This window comes from Zygotorulaspora mrakii, chromosome 2 (assembly GCF_013402915.1).
Source record: "Zygotorulaspora mrakii chromosome 2, complete sequence".
Classification (NCBI taxonomy): Eukaryota; Fungi; Ascomycota; class Saccharomycetes; order Saccharomycetales; family Saccharomycetaceae; genus Zygotorulaspora; species Zygotorulaspora mrakii.
The window spans coordinates 916,424-931,618 of NC_050720.1; the positions used below are offsets into that span (position 1 = coordinate 916,424).

The 15,195-nt window shown below is 42.7% G+C and overlaps 7 protein-coding genes and 1 non-coding gene across 8 annotated transcripts; 2 read left to right on the forward strand and 6 right to left on the reverse strand.

Annotated features, from left to right (window-relative positions):
- Positions 1-54: 54 nt before the first annotated feature.
- Positions 55-1,374, reverse strand: HG535_0B04680 (cAMP-dependent protein kinase; the record flags this gene model as incomplete). Its single annotated transcript, XM_037287259.1, has 1 exon — positions 55-1,374. The coding sequence occupies one exon, from the start codon at positions 1,372-1,374 to the stop codon at positions 55-57; it is 1,320 nt and encodes a 439-aa protein (XP_037143154.1).
- A 563-nt stretch (positions 1,375-1,937) lies between these two features.
- HG535_0B04690 (uncharacterized protein) lies at positions 1,938-3,755 on the reverse strand (the record flags this gene model as incomplete). Its single annotated transcript, XM_037287260.1, has 1 exon — positions 1,938-3,755. The coding sequence occupies one exon, from the start codon at positions 3,753-3,755 to the stop codon at positions 1,938-1,940; it is 1,818 nt and encodes a 605-aa protein (XP_037143155.1).
- Positions 3,756-4,707: 952 nt separating this feature from the next.
- Positions 4,708-7,467, reverse strand: MCD4 (mannose-ethanolamine phosphotransferase MCD4; the record flags this gene model as incomplete). Its single annotated transcript, XM_037287261.1, has 1 exon — positions 4,708-7,467. The coding sequence occupies one exon, from the start codon at positions 7,465-7,467 to the stop codon at positions 4,708-4,710; it is 2,760 nt and encodes a 919-aa protein (XP_037143156.1).
- Positions 7,468-7,706: 239 nt separating this feature from the next.
- On the reverse strand, positions 7,707-9,341 carry JJJ2 (Jjj2p; the record flags this gene model as incomplete). The annotated part of the gene is made up of 1 exon (XM_037287262.1): positions 7,707-9,341. The coding sequence occupies one exon, from the start codon at positions 9,339-9,341 to the stop codon at positions 7,707-7,709; it is 1,635 nt and encodes a 544-aa protein (XP_037143157.1).
- Positions 9,342-9,862: 521 nt separating this feature from the next.
- On the reverse strand, positions 9,863-9,934 carry HG535_0Btrna5E. Its single transcript has one exon. It is a non-coding gene; the product is annotated as a tRNA-Glu (tRNA).
- Positions 9,935-10,489: 555 nt separating this feature from the next.
- On the forward strand, positions 10,490-11,026 carry FMP33 (Fmp33p; the record flags this gene model as incomplete). Its single annotated transcript, XM_037287263.1, has 1 exon — positions 10,490-11,026. The coding sequence occupies one exon, from the start codon at positions 10,490-10,492 to the stop codon at positions 11,024-11,026; it is 537 nt and encodes a 178-aa protein (XP_037143158.1).
- Positions 11,027-11,338: 312 nt separating this feature from the next.
- Positions 11,339-12,544, reverse strand: HG535_0B04730 (uncharacterized protein; the record flags this gene model as incomplete). Its single annotated transcript, XM_037287264.1, has 1 exon — positions 11,339-12,544. One exon carries the CDS (start codon positions 12,542-12,544, stop codon positions 11,339-11,341), a length of 1,206 nt encoding a protein of 401 aa, XP_037143159.1.
- A 1,261-nt stretch (positions 12,545-13,805) lies between these two features.
- HG535_0B04740 (uncharacterized protein) lies at positions 13,806-15,107 on the forward strand (the record flags this gene model as incomplete). Its single annotated transcript, XM_037287265.1, has 1 exon — positions 13,806-15,107. The coding sequence occupies one exon, from the start codon at positions 13,806-13,808 to the stop codon at positions 15,105-15,107; it is 1,302 nt and encodes a 433-aa protein (XP_037143160.1).
- Between the last annotated feature and the right edge of the window lie 88 nt (positions 15,108-15,195).

Sequence of the window (15,195 nt, forward strand, 5' to 3'; positions counted from 1 at the left end):
GGTCGAGTTTAGGGAACTGTGCTCTAAGAAAGTTCTATTGCTGTGTCTATCCGATCAAAAGTCTCTGAACAGATCAGCATAAGGGTCTGGACCTTGAACACCGTAATTTATCTCTTCTTCAGGATATCTATCGAATTGTGAAGTATCACCTTGACCCTGTTGGATTGGTGGTTCGTAAGGTGTCTCTATATTTCTGCATAGCAGCTTTTCCCAAACAACTTCACTGAACCACGGATGGTTCTTGACGTCTGCGGTGCCATTCTGTAAATTTCCCAGCCTTTTACTTAAATCTCTCATGATTAATTTCGAAAGTAGATCTTGAGCATCTGGGTGAAAAAATGAGGGAAATTTTAACTCGGCATTTAGAATATTTTCATAAGTTTTCATTGCGTTCGCATCATAAAACGGTGTATAACCAGCTAACATTTCATATATATATATTCCAAAACTCCACCAGTCGACAGATTTGTTGTACGGTTTGGTACTTATCACTTCCGGAGCAATATAATCGGGTGTACCACAAAGAGTATACGTCACATCTGGTACATATTTAGCAAAACCGAAATCTGTTATCTTTACATGGCCGTTTCTATCCAGCAAAATATTTTCCGGCTTTAAATCCCTGTAAATAATCTCGTTCGCATGAAGGTACTCCAACGCCAGGCAAACTTCAGCAGCATAAAACTTCGCTACTGGGTTGGGAAACCTCTGCGACTTACGTAGCAAGGAAAATAACTCACCACCTTCGATATAATCCATTACCATGAAAACCTGCTCAGCATCTTGGAATGTACCCCACATTCTAATTAAAAAAGGATGAGACACAATGGACAGCATCGTGCGCTCGTCGTTCGTATGTTCGACTTGTTTCAGTTTCACGATTGTTTGTTTTTTCAGAACTTTCAATGCATAGAATCTGCCGTTGTGATTCGAACGAACTAAGTGTACTCTGCCAAATGAACCTGTACCCAAAGTCCTTAAAATTTGAAAATCGTTCAAACAATATTTCCCAGACGTATTTCTACCACGCAGTATAAAGTTCCTCTTTCTCTCTGTCTCTTCATCTGCTTCGCTTCCATGCTCCTCTTGTAGTTCCCTCTGTTGCTGCTGGTGAGCCAATCTATTTCGTTCCGACTCCCGTACATGTTCGTTGAGTTCTTGCATCGTTAGATGAGCAACCTCCTTGCCACCTGCGTCCTGTTGCTCTTGCCCTTGTTCCTGTCCCTGTCCATGTCCTTGTCTGTGTTCCTCTTCCGATCCTTGTCCACGGCTTCCGAATCCCCCATGTTTATCCTCTTGACTGAATTCTTTCTTAATCATCCCAGGAAGACTGAGTTTTCTGATCGTATTATTCTTCTGGGGATCCACATACATTGCAAACGAATTCAAATTTGTCAATTTGCTTTAACTTGAGTGAGCACTTTCCCGACCCGAATCAATCACTCCTTCTCCCTCAATTTTTGCCCAGTCCAGATAACTTGAAAAATCTGTTCGCAAGAAAATTGCTGTACTACACCAAGTAATTAGAAACAGTACTCAAGAGTGCACGTATGTTTCTTTTCTTCTAATCCACCTGGTATCCTAGATATCACGGTTGAATTATCACGTCCAAATTCTCTGACGATTTCTTTTCTCCTTTATCACCACAACTCTAAAGCCGAGTTTCCTAATCAATCTAAACGCTCCTTTGACTGCATGTGTCGACAACAAAGAACGCGGCGGTGAGTTTGAACATACCAAAACCCAGACTACATCGGTAATGCAACCATTGTAGGAAGGCACTTTTGCAAGGCAAGAGCTCATGTAGATCTTAAAACAGACGTACATGATACATGACATTTCTTTTTCGAAGGTATGAAGTGGAAAAAAAATACTTGATGTTCCAGCGAATGCTGTTTGCATGTGCTGGATCGAGATAGAGTCTACACAACGTAAGGCTATCTATTTTGTCGTAGTGACTGAGCGGTAGAAGCTCTTCGAGATGCCACTTGCGATACGTCTTGCCTTCCGGGTGCATTTAAAGCAACTTCGGAAGGTCTTCTTAGTACGTTGTTATCCTCGACGATTCGTAGAAAAAATGTCAGAGCGATAGCTAGCACGCCGCAGGCTGAGATGACGTAGAGGAAAATTTCCGGTCTGAAAGAGACTGTGGAACCGTATATCATCAGGAACACGGGAGGCAGGGCAAGCATCACGGCCGAGCGGATCAGTGCCATACCACCGAAGCACTGGCCTGTGAACTTCTTGGAACAGTACTTTATGATTGATGATTGTAAAGTGGGTGAGCAAAAGGCACTTAATGCATGCAACACCGCTAGCACGAATAGTGAGCTTTCGTTTTCGTTATCGAGCAGCACAATTAGTGTGCTGAGCGTCAGAAGTACCATCGACAGCCTGATACAAAACACGTCGATTTGGTCAATGGAGTTGTTAAGCGACCTGTAGTGTTTCTTCAACGCATACAGCATAGCTGGAGAGAGCAACATCAGCACGGCAGCTTTGCCGAGTCCCGAGATTGAGATGAAGTAACCGAGCTTCACTGCTCGCCAATCGAATTTGTAAGTTGCATACAAAACAATTGTCGACATTGAGGCGGACGTCATACATAGGAAGAGGACGTCGATTATCAAAAGGAGTACCACTGTGTAACGTGGGATGAGTGAGCCGCTGGCAGTGGGTTTCAGCCATAATATTTTCACGGGTGACAACACATCAATCGCCTGTAGAGAACAGAATCTTAAGTACTCTCTTGTTCTAGAAAATAAGGTTGCAGCTACTTTGACGTTTGGTTTCGAACTGGAGAGACTGTCCTTCCTCTCCATGAAATGAGTGTGTGAGAGTTTTAAAGCGTCTTCGTGGCGTGGCTCGTGTATCGCAGTCAAACATAATATTGCCGATAAAGAACCGGTTAGCAGGGAAAAGTAAATAGGTGCTGCATTGTTACCATTGAACATGTTGATCAAAATCCCACTCAACATTGGCCCTAAACCTATGGACGCATATATTGCGCTCATCATAATACTCATGGACAGTGCTCTGTGTTCGGACTCCATAATATCCGCCACATAGCTATTTCCAATTGCCACGGCAGCTAGGATTCCTCCGCTAAACGGCGAGATCGATAGTCCAAGGATTATCCCCCACTTATGATACCTCACAGCTGGCGATAACGCATATAATTGTATCGCATTGCCGAATATTTTAATGAATGCTATATATCCGAATACGCGGACTCTACCGATCCTGTCGGATAGTTCCCCCCATTTTGCGGACATGAAGGTGCCTATTAAGCCAGTGCTTATCGACAAAAGAGATGTTATCCCTGACATTATAGCTTGAACCTTTTTTGGATCACATTCACGTTTAGCTAGATCTGCAGCCGCATCATTGACTTCCAACAACCCATCGCAGATCTTCTTCATAGTCAAAGCAATCGCCGGCGTAAAACATAGTGACTCTGTCACACAGAGCAACACTAGCAAGGTACACAAAACTAACATACTTGGCCTTTGATAGAAGCTTAGATCCTGGTGCCTTGTACGCATAGCCCTTGTCCACCCCACCTCGACGGTATCATCTTCTTCTTCGGACTGATCATTTGCCATTGCATTTTCAAATACGGCAACACTTGCTTGTTCAGCTACAAACTCCAGTCCCTCATCTAGAACTTCCCTTGCACCGTTTACATGATCAGTAGTTTGGTAATCCAAGCGGCTCGATGATATCAGAGAGGCAGTCTCCTCCTGCCCAGTCATTTTCCAGAAATCTTTTTCTTTATACTCTACAATGAAGATATAGCAAATATATGTAATTACCAAACCTGTCTGCGTATCGAGACTATCGGAGGTCACAATCAAATTGAAGTGCCATCCAAGTTTTTATAAGAACTGAAGGCTGTTCATCATGCGCTTATCAAGTTTGCTTCCAGCTCTATACCACCTTAATCAGGATATCTCACTTTCAACGCGCCTTTACTCTTAGTCTAGAACAAACCGTGAAGACCATATGCGAAACTAATCGGAGTTCATAACTTCTACAAGCAATACATGTAACAAGATATATTTTACGTGGATGGGACGATATACTCCTACTATTGTGCGAATAAGATGCTTTTTAATAGCATTAGAACACCGTCTTAATTACAAAACATCCCTCATCCCTCATCTCTCATCTCTTATACCTTTGAGTAACGCAGGATTATCGCAGTGCGCTAGACATAATGCATGATATGTCTCTTCCACCACCAGCAGTTGTACATTCATAGAAAGTTACTTCTTTGTCGATATGCGGTAGCCGCCATCGAGGGAATCATGAGAAATCGTTATCATGTGGTCTGGTTTTGAATGTAATCCTTTGGCGTTTAACGAAGGTTTGAGTGAGTAGTTTTAACATTTCTGCATATAAAGTGAGCCAAGTTCCTGTTTCTAAACTGTTTCGTTATCACTCTCTTTGGTCTGTTCTGGAGGGTGCAATATACTTAGCTGAGGATCCTGACTAGTACTTGAGTGCAAATGTGTTGAAACAAGATATTTGGTGAGCTATCTACAGTTCAAGCAAACGTTGTATTTGTAATATCTTCTTATACCTTCAAAGAAGGAGTAATCTTGCCTAGTTATATTACAGCGCAGAAAGTTAAAGGTTCATCGTAATGTGAAGGAGTCAATCTAAACTCTTGGTTAGATAATTCTATTTACTTACATATGCCTTCTACACATGTTTCTTTGCTCTTAGGACAGGATCATTAATTGTCACATTTCTCAGCAACAAATGGCTGAGTACTTCCAATATCAGAATGAATAAGGAAGAAAGGATGGCCAAACAATAGTTGGAAATAGTAATACCGATATCCAGCCATGAACCTTCAGTTTTCAACAGGAAAAAGAAGTTAAGGGATAGTATATCATTTGTGGAAATGATCAATGAGGAAATAGTGTAGTCCTTGATGTTTAACTTTAGATTCAGAATCCCCAACCCAGTAGATAAAAGAATATAAGGAATAATTAATTTGAGCATTAATAGGGCGCCCATTGGGAATGGATCGAAGATTGGCAGCAGACGATACACAGAATCTAATGAAAATGAAGATATTGAGGCCACATTACCGGTTCCGAAAAAGGCAACTTGTAAGAGGAAGAATCCGATCACAGAGACACGCAGTAATTGAAGCCAATTTTCATGTGTTTTAGTCTGCTTGATCTCGGACTCGATCTCAATCCATTGGACAATATAGCTGGTGAACGAGACATAAAACAAAGACTCGAATGATATCGTCAAAATGACGAAGGTTGGTGCGAATGTTAAGTAGATGACTAAAAGTCTTAATTTATAATCATTATTGGGCTTCAAGTAATGTAGCATGGGCATTATGAATAGGGAAATGCCCATAATTGCCCAAGCACCTACTTGACAATCTCTAGGAAGACCTTGTCTGTTCTGCAACGAAATCACAGATTTTTGCGTGACCAAAAGCATCCCTAGAACTAGTGCGATTTGAGTAAGAAGAATCGAGAGGGTGTAGTTGCTAATTGTTTTGTTGATCTTTACTACCCCGTAAAGCGATGTAATCAGCATTAGGAGTACAGCCAGACTAATTTGATTTAAGCTCTCAATTTTCACAGCATCATACAACGTGAAAGTCGACATAAATGCGCTGGTCAAAATCCAGCCCAAGTTTGACTTTAATGACTTTATTCCACAGTACAAAGGATAAAAAGCTAGCAGGTTAAATATGACAGCAAATATCCAACGATGGAAAAAACCATATACAATACTTTCGTAGACTCCGACAATTAGTATTGCCACCAAAACCTTTTGAATCAACGAAATTCCCTTGAAAAATTCTCTGAAACCAGCACTTAGAATTTTATGGTTTGAGAAGATTCGACTCCACAAATACAATGGGAACTGCAGATACATATAGAAATTGAAAGGTGATTTTTGATAATACAATACCCAGTTCAAAATGATTCCTAAGGCTCCAAATGTGACGTAGTTAAGAAGAGAGGTTCCCGTGAACTCATTGGCTTTATTCAGTATGAACAGTCTCAAGAAAATTGTGAAAGCATACGTTATCCAGCCAATGAATCCTAATGTGACAATTGTTCTGATAAACCTCCAATTATACGTGGTCAGATAATGCAATCCATCCAATGTATTCTTCATCAGCTCTTCGGTTAACAGAATCGCTTTCGGCTCCAATGCTGTTTCACCCATAGCAATTCTACTTAACAACTTCTCAATTTCAATCAAATATTGGCTATGGTTTTTCTCAACAAATCCCCCATATTCCTTATAAACAAACTGAGAATTTATAACTTCCTTTTCCTTCACTAAATATTGTTCCAGGACGCTTTTAGCGTTATTGTAAAGACCATGTAGTTTTTGGCTTTCTTCACCATCAACGTAGTTCAAAGGTAGTTCACCGACAGAGTTAACGGGATAGTTTACGCCAATTAAATAGGACATTAAGGATGTGAGATCAGCTTGATTGATGTCGTTTCGTTTGATATCCCCCAGTTCCCATGTTTCTGTGTAATTATCAAAAATTGGAACTTTATTTTGCACTGGTTTGTTTAAGCCAGCACCCCATGCAACAAGAGGGGTTCTGGTATTATTTGGATGACCATCACCATGAGATCCGAATGCGCTCATGCCGTGGTCGGCGGTAAAAATGAATGCACTATCTTGATCATTAAAAAAATTGTTTACCTTATAGACCAAAGTTGAAACTTGATCATCGATGTATTTCACATTATCATAGTATTCAGCAGAGTAAGGTCTGTATGAATGTCCTGCAGTATCACATCCTAATAAGTGAAGGAAGAATACGTTACCTTCTTGTCTTATTTCTTCATTTAGATCTGGATCATGAGTAGCATTTTTTAGAAGTTGATCGAAATGTCTAAAGACGAATGCATCCAGTTCAATGGAGGATTGAGTAAAGTCTTCATACTCGTGACCATACATCCATGTGTCCATTTTGTCACTAGAATCGCGGGTCTTGAACATTGGTAAAATATCTGGCGATCCCATTGCGTAAGTATGAGTTGACTGATTAAAAAAGCTGTCAAAATCGACAGGATTTTCTTGCCACCCTTTCGTCACTGCACTTACGTCTTCGTAAAATCCTGCGATCATTGCTATATGGCCTGGGCGTGACTCAGTTGGCATCCTAGTGTGCGATACTCCATATGTAGCATTATTCAGAACCAAAGATCTGATATAAGGTGCCAAAAAATCTGTCTCACCCGTTTCCGGGTGTGTTACCTTGTCGAATGTAGTATCTGCACGTAATCCATCGCCAACAATGAGAAATAACCTCTTGGCTGGCGGGCTTTCTGTACTACGGTACTGTTGCATGCCATGAACCAATGGCGATACGAAATATATATCGAAAATCGACCATAAATAGAAGAGATGGAATAAAACTCCAACAAAAATTAGTGCCAGCCTATGCCTGTTCCACATCACTATTGTTGTTTGTCCAATTCGATACTCAATGGCTTCGTGTCGCCTCAAATACTACGGCGATGAGGTCCATATATATATATTCGAGTCTTTCAGATTTATGAGAACGAGTTGCGTACAGGTGTCAATGAGAACTGCGCGCGTCGCGAAACGCAAATACCTCAAAGGTGAAAAAAACTATATATAAGTTTTAGAAGGCAATAGCAGGCCTATATTCATGTTCGCCACCCTCGGTGAATTTACTGGGGTGAACCTTTGTACAAGTTATTGAGAAGATTGGCAAAACTTTGGGCCACAATGCGCTGCCTACTATTAATTTCGGCAAGCTTGGAGACAACTTCAAAATCGAAGTCCTTGCAAGAGACCCAGTTCCCTGCATTCTCAACTTTAAGCAGTTTATCACCCAAAATCTTGTCAGCTTCTAGCCTCTCAGATAAACTCTGTAGAAGCTCTTGCTTAAGAAAGTTTGATTTAGCATTGAACTCTTTAACATACTGTTTGCACCTTTCCATTTGAGATTTATTCAAAACATTGCATTGAAAATTGGGCATCGCAGGTAAATCTAAATCGATAGCTTTGGAGGTTATCTTATACTGGTGCAGCGGGATGATTTCGGGCCTGTAAATTTTCGGAAGAGGCTGATTGACAGGCATGTACAGATTTTCTTCTAGGTTTGTAGGTATTTTGCTAGCGGCTGACTCGTTCTGGCGGCTATGATGATGACCTTTACTTTCTGAAGAATTCATATCTATTTCAGGGGACTCCTCCTTGAAATTTAATTTCGCTTTTTTGATGACAGGAACCGTATTCAATGTATCGCTAACCTTTCTCATATCAAACAAGTCATTGTCAATGGGCAATGAATCTTTCAGATCGTCCAACTTTATACTTTGTGATTCGGCTTTTCGTATTTTTGCTGCTTTGATGGAATCAACTGTCAACTCGATCTCATTTTTTTCTGTTTTTAATTTCTTTTCTTCATCCTTAAAATTACTTAATATGTTCTTCAGAGTATCCCAACTTTCTGACATATCGGCACCTTCTGTATTTGATGCTCTTTTCACAGGTGAAACAGATCTCCTCTCGTGTGTTCTAGCTTCATGTTTCGTCCTGGCATAGTGGCGATGTCGATTGTTGGCGAATGGAGAGCCAGGTAAATGCTCAAATGGATCTGAAGAGTTGGCTTTGTGTAATTTAGATCGTACGGCCGTTCCGTTTTCATCACTGGATTCCTTCTCTTCGCTTTTGGGAGGCTCGCTACGTTTTTCGCTGATATCTTCAGTGTTTATGTGATGAGGCGGAGTGCCATTATTTTTATTGTTAAAGATGGAGCTCGATTTCTCGGTTTTCGTTTCACTCTTGTGAGGAGATCTTTGATTTCTTTGGTAGTTCTTAAGATTGAAGGATTGGAAAATGGGAACCCTCGAATGTGAGTTAAATGTTGGATGGGCCTCGTTTCCAGTGCCGAACCCATATGGTTGTTGTTCGTAAGGCCTGTGGTTATAGTTTTTTGACGGCCTGTTTTTTTGAGGTGTCTTTAAATTATTTTCGTCCTTATGAAAGTCTTCGCCTGCGCCCCCAGTCAGACCATCGTAGCGATGACAGTTATTTCGCGGTTTATACTCTGTCAACCCCTTGGCAACCAACGTGGAATCGTATCTTAATTTCTTCTCTCTATCCATTAGAATAGAGTACGCGTTATTAATTACTTTGAAGAGCTCAGCAGCCGAATCAGACTTCGACTTATCAGGGTGCAGCTCTCGTGCTAGTTTTCTGTACGATTTTTGAACCTCTGCATCAGTAGCACTAGAAGTAAGTCCTAGAGAGGAGTAAAATGTGGTAACATCCAGTTTAATTTTCAACGTTTGCGTCATTGAACCCAATTTCTACCTATCTACTCCTGTAGAAGCTAGTTGAATCAGACCCCAGTGGTCACTTTCACAAAAGACGTGATATAGTCATGTTGTGACTATTCAAAATCATGTTTATCGATGATATTTTTCGACTAAATTATTTTAGTTACACCAAAACGTAAATACCCAAAGGAGCGAAGTCACATGACTTCTCGGTACTAATGACATGACAGTGTATACCAAACACACAGTCAGGTATAAAGATCTCACGCTGTAGATGCCATTCTGATCATTCATTTTAGAGTGGTTCCAGATGGCACAGGGTAGCTTTCGCTCTCAAGCACCCTTAAATTCCCGGCGCAACGGGATGAAGATCCGCATGTATGAAATATCCTGGACGCAACAGAAAAAAGAACCTATATGGACCTATGGAGATCCCCAAATATCAGAATATTTTTTATTCTTGAATGAAAACGAGAATTATATCTTTACTCCTCTCTAACACGTTATTGCGATCTGATGAATTTACAAAAATAATACAACTCCGATGCGGGGAGTCGAACCCCGGTCTCCACGGTGAAAGCGAGGTGTGATAGCCGTTACACTACATCGGATTATTGATATACATTTGTTTTCCATGTTTGAAGCGTAGATACTATATGGCTCTGATCATTTGACAACTTCCTCAATTTTTCTTTTTGTCGTGCAACTCCGCAGTTGGACACTAATTTGTGGGGGGGAGAACAAACGAAATGAGCAAGTTTTTGTCTGCCACGTTACCTACACAGACTGAATGACTTATGCGTAGTGCATGATACTAACGTAATTAAATGCGTCATCTGTCCACATGTGGCTACTACCTATCATACTGCAAGAGCTTACAATTCCCCATCTTTGCGGTGAGGAATACTCAGCATTATCGCAATCTATTCCGGATACGCGCGACGCAAAAACAAGGTAGAGCTAAACCTTTTTTATTTTGAAAAGAACTGACGTATCATTTCCAAGGGAGTTCAAATCCTTTGGGGACCGTATTCATTGCGTTGGCGCCGTGATATTTTATTTTGTATCATGTCTTGACTTAAATACCATAGTACCGTCGGTAACAGCACTTTATATTTTGAACTTGGCTCCCAGCAATAATAACAATCGTAAGTAAAACATCAGCGATGAAACAGAGTTTATTGTCCAGAATACAGCAAGGTATCCATTTGCCACACAACAGCGTACCACGCCAGCATAGTCCCTACGCACCTACAGCCAAAAATCTCACCGTGAATGCAATAATCGCATATTTGTACGGATATGGAGCATTCGCTATGTACAAAGATTACAGTAGGACAAAATCCAGTGCGATGCGGCTACCTAGGAACCCCGAAGCCTCTCTGCCTTCGACGTTTGAGGGCAGGAAGGAAAGCGTTCATGATAAGCCTAACCGCGTATTCAACTCCGATGAGATGAAGGAAGCCCAAATTTCGACACCGATGAGAGTCTTGAAATCATTGACGTACGGTGATATTTCTGAAATTTCAGTTGCATGGGGGGTTTTAATTCAACTATGCAATACAGCGCATGCCACATATGGAGTCAAGTCGTGGATTTTCAGATCAAGCGTATTGGGAGTTCTTGGGTTCCCTCCTTTGGCTTACTATTGGTTTAGATCGACTTTATTTGAGAAAGAAAGCGCCGGTGTGATTATCAACTGATGTATATAGGTGAGTGACCTTTTTTAGGAATCCAAACGTCTGAATTGAAGAGACATTTATTTGTACACATTTTTTTGTTTTATATCCAATATATTTATATATATTTTTATGAAAATTTATGCAAAGTTAACGATTTGCTGAAGAACTGTAAGTACTGTACGGACTCATAATTGTGTTTCTGAATTGTTTTCTTGATACGTTCAAATGCAATCTGAAGAAAAAGTAATAACTAATGTACAATGCCGATGCTATATTTAACCACGTTGAAATCCCACTGATTTCGCCGTTTTCATTGAAAAGAAGATCTGCTGCTTAACAGTCGACCAAATCAATGACTTCCAAATGGACTGGATGACATTGTTCACCCAGGGATTCATCGTACAAGTTGTAGAAGCTACCTGATAGACATTGGAAGAAAACATCATTGTCACCAATAGCCAAGTTACCTTCTGGGGTGATGGACCAGCCAGCAGCGTAAATAGCGCCAGCTTGTGGAGTTGGACCATCAAATTGGAATTGTCTGTTTGCAACAATGGAACCAATTCTATTCTTGTTATCGGTTAAAATACCACCTTTCAAGTTCATTTCCAGGGTACCTTCAGTTTTGCAAGCGGTTGATTTAACTGGATCACTGTTGTCGGAAGGAGCAGAGGAAGTAGTAGCTTGGACTTGTCCATCAGTAATTTGAGAAGCAACCTTTGTGGTTTGAGTTGTTGCTTGAATTTGACCGTCAGTTATTTGAGAGACCGGTGCCGCTGTTGTAGCATTGTGGAAAGCTGGGGACAAAGTTGTGGTAGTAGCTTGGATTTGACCATCACCGATCTGCGATACTGGAGCAGCGGTCTTTGTGGTAGCCTGGATTTGGCCATCACCTATCTGCGATACTGGAGCAGCGCTTGTAGCATTACGGGGAGTTGGGGATAAGGTTGTGGTAGTAGCTTGGATTTGGCCGTCACCGATCTGCGATACTGGAGCAGCGGTCTTTGTGGTAGCCTGGATTTGGCCATCGCCGATCTGCGATACTGGAGCAGCGCTTGTAGCATTACGGGGAGTTGGGGATAAGGTTGTGGTAGTAGCTTGGATTTGGCCGTCACCGATCTGCGATACTGGAGCAGCGGTCTTTGTGGTAGCCTGGATTTGGCCATCGCCTATCTGCGATACTGGAGCAGCGGTCTTTGTGGTAGCTTGGATTTGACCATCACCGATCTGCGATACTGGAGCAGCGGTCTTTGTGGTAGCTTGGATTTGACCATCACCGATCTGCGATACTGGAGCAGCGGTCTTTGTGGTAGCCTGAATTTGGCCGTCGCCGATCTGCGACACGGCATCTCTCTTTGCCATGGAAACAGAGCCAGTTGAGATCGGTTGAACAGCGATACCGAAGGCAGTGGCGTGGTCGGTGGCACCACCGCTGTAAGTAGCGTTGGGTGTCATAGTGGACCAGGTTTGGTTTGGCAAGGACGAAGCCAAGGCCGTGGCGGCTAAGGTAAGTGTTAACAGAGTTTTTTGGTACTGCATTTCAGGCTTGATGATCGATACTTGTGTATTGCTTTGGTTGATGGTTTTTTACACAACTAGCAGAAACATATCTAGGCTAGAATCCAACCGACCTTTTATACTTCAAGAGGCCGTTCGACAATTCGCGATGGCTGATGAACTCAATTTAAAAGATCAAGCAAGCCAGATCGAGAAATCTAGATCATTGGCCGCCGCTACACGCTGCAAGGCTCCGCAACTCGACGCGGCCCTGGGCACTTATTGCAATGGCTTGCCGTCTTCATTTAACGGCCGACCTCGCATGCACCGTTACAAAATCAAAGGGTCTGTTACCATGGAAGCGGCGACCGCCTAATTACAAGAAAACCCAGCTACACGCCTAAAAATAGCTGCAAGCCCAAGAATCTGTGTCGAAACGCAGCTTGGCAACTCTATATTACCCACCTGCCTTGCGGCACTGGTCATTCAATTAATTGTGCCCAACCACTGTCCCTCAACCTTGCTTGCTTTTCAATTTACGCCGCCGTGATAAATTAGAGCCCTGTTACCCGCCCCAACCCGCCTCTTTTTTTTCGCCGTCTCAATCAATACATGTCCAAAGCGGGCCTATCGATAATTGACGCGTGAATTTTGTTTTGATTTGGATCAACAAGTGAAACGTACCCAAGGAGAGTCTTGGCATTGGACAAAAGCGGATTTGCGAGGGAGGGGGCACTCCCAGAGCACTGACGATAGCACCCGACATGCGAAATATAGGATTCCGCTACCGCTCCGCGCGTGCTCCGCTCGTGCTCCGCCTGATTCCTCTTCAATTCCAGCGCATTGCGCCGTGTTTGGTGTGCTTGCATTGCTCTATATATCTCATGCTTGACATTTGTCACCGAAACCAGTAAAAAAGCCTTGTTTCGTTGCTCCTGACATTGCCATAACCAGCCAGCATAGCACATCACACATCTCACACATATGGGTCAGGGACAAATAAGCAACGTAACCCCTCTTCAAAGTGGTTCCCAGTATGTATCAGTTAATTACGTTACCCAGCAAGGAAATAAAATGCAAGACGCGCGCGGATACACATGTTGGGAAAACGTAGCCTGTGCTGGTGATAAAAGCCATTTTTACCCGATATGGAAAAAAATTGATTTATCGAAATCCTTACCCCTCATATTGTTCTAATTATAGTACATACGAAAAGGTATAGTTGAAATTAAAACAGATCATACTGTCAGTGAAAAAAGGCAAAAGAGGCAAATTAAACATAATTTTAGAAACCAGTGAGAAAATGAGGATCAGTGGACAGCCGAGCTTGTTTCGGAAAACATATATAAAGGATTGGGGCGGCAGGAAGAGGGGATGCAGGAGATGGGAGTTTTCAGTTGGAGCTTTTGGGAGGACACCAAGAATAACCTTCAGTTGCTCAGATCCAGTAGAAGCCCTAAGCAATACATTCCACACAGAAATGCAATTCAAGAAGACCATAATCACAACGGCTTTTGCCGCCACAGCCCTGTCTGCTTACGTGCCAAGCGAACCATGGTCCACTTTGACACCCACCGCCACTTACAGCGGCGGTGCCACCGACCACGCCACTGCGTTCGGCATTGCCGTTAATCCGGTCGCCAACTCGTCGTCTGCTTCGCTGGCCAAGAGAGATGGTGTATCCCAGATCGGCGACGGTCAAATCCAGGCTGCCACAACCACGAGGTCCACGGCTGCGCCCGTCTCACAAATCAGCGACGGCCAGATCCAAGCTACTGCCGCTACCAGATCTACCGCTGCACCTGTTTCTCAAATCAGCGACGGCCAAATTCAAGCTACCACTGCAACCAGATCTACCGCTGCTCTTGTTTCTCAAATCAGCGACGGCCAAATCCAAGCTACCACCGCTACCAGATCTACCGCTGCTCCTGTCTCCCAGATCAGCGACGGTCAAATCCAAGCTACCACCGCTACCAGATCCACCGCTGCTCCTGTTTCTCAAATCAGCGACGGTCAAATCCAAGCTACTACCGCCACTAGATCTACCGCTGCTCCTGTTTCTCAAATCAGCGACGGCCAAATCCAAGCTACCACTGCTACTTCTAGCGCCGATGCTATTTCTCAAATCAGTGATGGTCAAATCCAAGCCACCACTTCTGCCCACACCACGGACGCCGCTTCTCAAGTGAGCGATGGCCAAGTTCAAGCTACTTCCACCACAAGTGGAGCTTCCCAAGTAAGTGATGGTCAAGTCCAAGCTACATCAGGTGCTTCAGCCGACAGCAGTAACCCAGTCAGAGCCGTCTCCTGTAAGACTGATGGTACTCTGGAGATGAACTTGAAAGCTGGTATTCTAACCGATAACAGGGGTAGAATTGGTTCCATCGTTTCCAACAGACAATTCCAGTTTGATGGTCCACCACCACAAGCCGGTGCCATCTACGCTGCCGGTTGGTCCATCACCCCAGAAGGTAACTTGGCTATCGGTGAGAATGACGTTTTCTATCAATGTCTATCAGGTAGCTTCTACAACTTGTACGATGAATCCCTGGGTGAACAATGTCATCCAGTCCATTTGGAAGTCATTGATTTGATCGACTGTTAAAGTTTACACAAAAGTTTTATCCCTTCAAATTAAAAGATTTGCATAGATCAATTTAGCATACTTACCATGAATTGATCGCATCCGTTCC